This window comes from Galeopterus variegatus, unplaced genomic scaffold, assembly GCF_000696425.1.
Source record: "Galeopterus variegatus unplaced genomic scaffold, G_variegatus-3.0.2 Scaffold2158, whole genome shotgun sequence".
NCBI lineage: Eukaryota > Metazoa > Chordata > Mammalia > Dermoptera > Cynocephalidae > Galeopterus > Galeopterus variegatus.
Window position 1 is genome coordinate 311,014 of NW_007728269.1, and position 5,209 is coordinate 316,222.

Here is a 5,209-nt window from a genome sequence, read left to right on the forward strand (position 1 = left end):
GCCACAATAATCAACCACATTGTATATCGACAAAATAAAATTTTAAAATAAATAAATAGATAAATAAATAAATAGACAGATATAAATAGATAAATAGATAGATAGATAGATAAATAAATAAATAAATAAATAGAAACCTCCCACTTGTAGAAAGAAGAGCTCAGATCACTAACTGTGCTCCTTGATGAAAACCACAATACTGAAAAGTAGATTCTTCAGAATTACAAATACGAAAATTGTTTGCAATGGGAATTTTTAAATTATGGAGTATATATGTATGTATATGCACACACACAAGCACATGCATTAAAAACACATATCATGTCTGATATTCACCGACTGTATAAACATCAGGTCAACAAGACCCACAAAAGCAATGTTAACACGCGGCAGCACTGCACAGGTTGATCGGAGGGCGACTGTGCCTTGCTTCGCAAGCACCCCGCTCCCAGAGCATCACACACGTGACAACATCACGAGGTCTCTTACTTGATGTGTTCCTGGTGCCCGGACCCCTGCACAGTTTTGGCGCCCCATCTTTGTTCTTTTTCACTGACATCATTCTGGAAAGAAAAACAACAGGTAAACCCCACACCCCGGACAGTAAAACAAAAAACCTAGGAAAATCACTGTAAGAAAAACAGAAAGCAAAGGTGGCTGGTGATTCCTACCACAAAGTCGGGGTCAGTTTCCCAGTCGTCAGCTCCCCCATCATCCGGGGTGATGGACACGGCGTGGCCTGCCGAAGCTTTCCACATCTGCAAGAGCAGCACCCAAGGTAACGGAGACCTCAGAGACCATCACCAGAGGTCAACAGACACACCCAGACCATAACTTCCGAGACACTAAGACAGCACACGGAGGGCCGGGGGTACGTGACCTCACAATCCTTCACAATCCCTAAGCTTGAATGACAACTGCAGGAATAAAAGAAACTTAATACTGAGAGCTCTAACACTGCTGTCACCTGGCATCAGAAACACACCAGAAATGCTCTTTGGCTTCAGCTCAAGTGAGAAAATTTTCAAGGAAACAGAAAAGTCAAGTGTGCACTTACTTCATCCAGTAAGAACATATCCCCATTCTGCTAAGTCTGAGGACAACACTGTTTTCCAAGAAAAAAAAAAAACACCATTTTGAGCTGCATAGCATTAGAGTATACCGAATGTCACTAAAGGTGAAATTCCTGATACACGATTTTTATCACGATTCAAAAAAAAAAAAAAAAAAAAAACACCATTTTGGGCTGCATAGCATTAGAGTATACCGAATGTCACTAAAGGTGAAATTCCTGATACACGATTTTTATCACGATTTTTTTAAAAAGAGCACCTATGGCCGGCCTGTGGCTCACTCGGGAGAGTGCGGTGCTGATAACACCAAGGCCCCAGGTTCGGNACCATCACCAGAGGTCAACAGACACACCCAGACCATAACTTCCGAGACACTAAGACAGCACACGGAGGGCCGGGGGTACGTGACCTCACAATCCTTCACAATCCCTAAGCTTGAATGACAACTGCAGGAATAAAAGAAACTTAATACTGAGAGCTCTAACACTGCTGTCACCTGGCATCAGAAACACACCAGAAATGCTCTTTGGCTTCAGCTCAAGTGAGAAAATTTTCAAGGAAACAGAAAAGTCAAGTGTGCACTTACTTCATCCAGTAAGAACATATCCCCATTCTGCTAAGTCTGAGGACAACACTGTTTTCCAAAAAAAAAAAAAAAAAAAAAACACCATTTTGGGCTGCATAGCATTAGAGTATACCGAATGTCACTAAAGGTGAAATTCCTGATACACGATTTTTATCACGATTTTTTTAAAAAGAGCACCTATGGCCGGCCTGTGGCTCACTCGGGAGAGTGCGGTGCTGATAACACCAAGGCCCCAGGTTCGGATCCCATATAGGGACGGCCGGTTCGCTCACTGGCTGAGCGTGGTGCTGACAACACCAAGTTGAGGGTTGAGATCCCCTTACCGGTCATCTTTATATGGGATTTTTTAAAAAAATAAAATAAAAAAATGAAAAGAGCACCTATTTTGATTTCAAGTACTTACTAGAAATATAACAATGATTTTCTTAATTCAGACTGACAACTTAACAAGTGTTTCAAGTAATTTATTAGAGGGTGCATTACTACTCACTTCGGCAAAAACACAGTATGTAAAATACCAGCTCCTCCTGTATCAGGAGGCTCTGGAAGTGGTTCGGCACCTTCCCTCGCTCGGGCCATAAGCCTGAGGTTCTACAGGTTACAGAGAACACATCTGCAGACACTAACCAGTAATCCTTTTTGTAACTGAAAAGGTAAAATCTAACCCTTAAGGGTTTAAAATTTTAAAAACTGCATATGAAAGGAATTGATTCACTTTCCAAAGAAATATTAATAAATATCTCATAGGCCATGAAACAAGTGAAAGATGATTTTAATTCAACCAACCAGAAGCTGCGCCTAGCAGTCTAAACTGAGGACATCCAATTTCCTCCTCCTCGGGCACCACACCACTACTCTGGTGGCTCGAGTTAAGACAGGACCAATGCCCTTCACTAGCGTGAGAACCCCCCACCCCCGTTAAGACCCACTCCTTCCAGTTCTCTGGAGTGGCAGTAGGAGGAGCACCAGGGTGTGGCACTCTCAAATGTTGAGATGTGACCCCTGCCACATCACCAGGGTGAGGAATTGTTTGCCATCAGGCAGGGCAGGACCAGTAATGCCCCTCAAACGAGGGGCACCTCCAACCTCATCTAGATGTCCCAAAGCAAGGCAAGACTTTCCCAACTATGATCTGCTTTTGACAGAATTTTAGAAAGAAGATGAACTAAAATCTTAGCAATGAAAGGCACAACCAGACAGTCTAGTCCCGCTCACACGCACCCGTTTACAAACAAAGAAAGGGCTGCAGGAAAGCCAAAGGGTCTGCCCACAGACTCACGTTCATCCCCCGGCACCACACCGTCCTGAAGACTGGCTGCCCACCTGCGGGCCTTCAGCTGCCTATAGTTTCAACCACTGAGGAGAGGGTCCCAGAAAAGGAGAGGGGGCTCGGTAGAGGGCTGGTAAGGCCAACTTTCACCAATAAGTCAAAGGGGAAAGCAGGTGTCTTTGCCCGTACTGCCTCAGACTCACCAGGGAAGGACTGGCAGAGTCCTCACTGATGTCTCTGGAAGCCAGCTTCCCCAGGGGGCAGAGTGGCACTTCCGCAAGCTTCACAAGGTTCACAAGGTCATGCCTGGCGGCTCTGCCCATTTTCCACAGAACACACAGAAAAAGGGCTACACTGCCTCCGAGGACAGAAACGACTCCTGTCCCTCAATTCCAGAGCTTTCTGCAACTCCCTCCTCTTTCTAAGTCACAGGCAACGGTAGAAACTGGACTGTATTTTTTAAGCAATGAAATTTCCTTCCAGACGACTGCTGTCCCTCTCCCTGCAAACCCACCAGCACAGCACACCTCGCCACCCCCTTGCTAGAGGGATTTGACCTCTACCATGCGACGGGGAAAGAATGTTGCCGAATGTTCACAACTGACAAACCTCTCTTTCCGGCTGAAGATGAAAGGCTGCTCACAAAACTCTGTTTAAAACACAGTAATCCAATGAAGAACTTCCAGGCATTTGGGAATGATTCCGTCTGTAAAAAGATTTAAGGGTAAAAAGCTCAGAAAGATTACAGCTGACAGAATCTCTTGACCAATCCCTGTGTGTGGAGATCTTTTCAGAATACCTCAGAAATCCTCCCAAACATAACAAGAAAGAAATTTGAAAGGAGGATGGGAAGATTTACATTTTACTAATCAAAAAGCTCAATATAGAGGAAATTAAGAAATAAGAAGTTTCAAAAGATTTATAAATACATGACGTTTCTTCTTAATGCAAACAGAAATTATGACCTCAAGTGCTAGCGTACATTTCCTGTGTGCTATAATCCTAACAGATTTACAGTTTTTGTTCATTCTAATTTATGACATTGCTAAAAACAATAAAATTCTATTACTGACTTTTTAAAAAAATATAAGAAAAACACTCCTTGAAGGGATCACGATGTGGCTGAGAGAAAAAAACCAGTACATCCTCGGAGGGCTAAGAAGTAGGCTGCATTTCTAATGAGCGTATTTGGTTACTGCACAGAGAACAGGACTCCAATTCCCCAGACACAGCACTACCAGACATCACACGTTAGATGAATAAAAGCCCTGTGTCCCCAGGAACAGGCCGGTCACAGGCAGGGCCACCTGAACCAGCATGCAGCTTCTCACGCCTCGGCCCGGCCCGAGCACAATGGCGCCCAGCTGGCTCTCCCTGTACTGCACTTCATTAATTTCCTATGTGGTTCCTGCCCCAACTATGTGCTCCTCTCCCTCCCAAGTCTCCTCTGGAAATCCTAACTTCTGTGGACTGCTAAGTACATTCTGGCCACTGCACTTACTAGTGTGATCAGCAAGCATCTATAAAAATCCACCCAAAGGCAGCTAGTGATAGGCTCTAATCTTCAATAATTTTCCCCTCTATACTTTAAAAATCATGAAAATAACTGACTGAAAAATAAACGGGTATTTTTTGGGTCCAAAGATGATGTCCCTGGACCACTACCTCAACACTATACACAAAAAATAACTAAAAAGTAAAGTCCTAAATAGGTGTGTGGTATTGTGAAAATATATCTTTGGTCTCCATACCTATCTCCTGACATACAACTCCTAAGATCCTTAGAATCTCCAAAATGATAAGTTCTTTTGTATGCTAATAGTGCTGGCAGCCCCCAGGTGGCTTCAGAATGGGGCTGGCCACAGAAAAGACCAAGGTGGACTTTTAGTCCCACCCCCCCAACTCAGAGGGGAGAGAGGCTAGAGGTTAAGTTGATCACCAGTGGTGAATGATTTAATCAATCCTGCCTATGTAATGGCACCAACATAAAAACCCAAGAGGCCTGGGTTCAGGGAGCTTCTGCACAGCTGAACTCATCCACGCACTGGGAGGGTGGCCCTCCCCAATTCCACCAGAATGGAAGCTCCAATTCCACCAGAATGTGCTTGCGCTTGCTCAGGACACTCCCAGACCTCACCCTATGTATCTCTTCATCTGGCTATTTATTTGTATCCTTTAAAATATCCTTTGTAATAAACCAGTAAAGGTAAGTACTGTTGTAAGCAAGTGTTTCCCTGAGTTCTGTGAACTTCTCTAGCAAACTAATCAAACCCAAGGAGG

General features: G+C 44.0%; 1 protein-coding gene across 2 annotated transcripts in view; it reads right to left on the bottom strand.

The window, feature by feature from the left end:
• Positions 1 to 3,816, bottom strand: part of CTTN (cortactin) — a 33,102-nt gene extending 29,286 nt beyond the window's left edge. The window contains exons 1-3 of one of the 2 annotated variants that reach the window (XM_008580782.1): positions 3,539 to 3,816; positions 672 to 758; positions 490 to 563 (exon numbers count right to left, since the gene is read on the bottom strand). In XM_008580782.1, the coding sequence (XP_008579004.1) occupies positions 490 to 563; positions 672 to 758 (161 nt within the window). In that variant the 5' untranslated portion in view covers positions 3,539 to 3,816. The remainder of the gene's footprint in view (positions 1 to 489; positions 564 to 671; positions 759 to 3,538) is intronic. The other variant, XM_008580781.1, reaches the window with a different exon arrangement.
• Between the last annotated feature and the right edge of the window lie 1,393 nt (positions 3,817 to 5,209).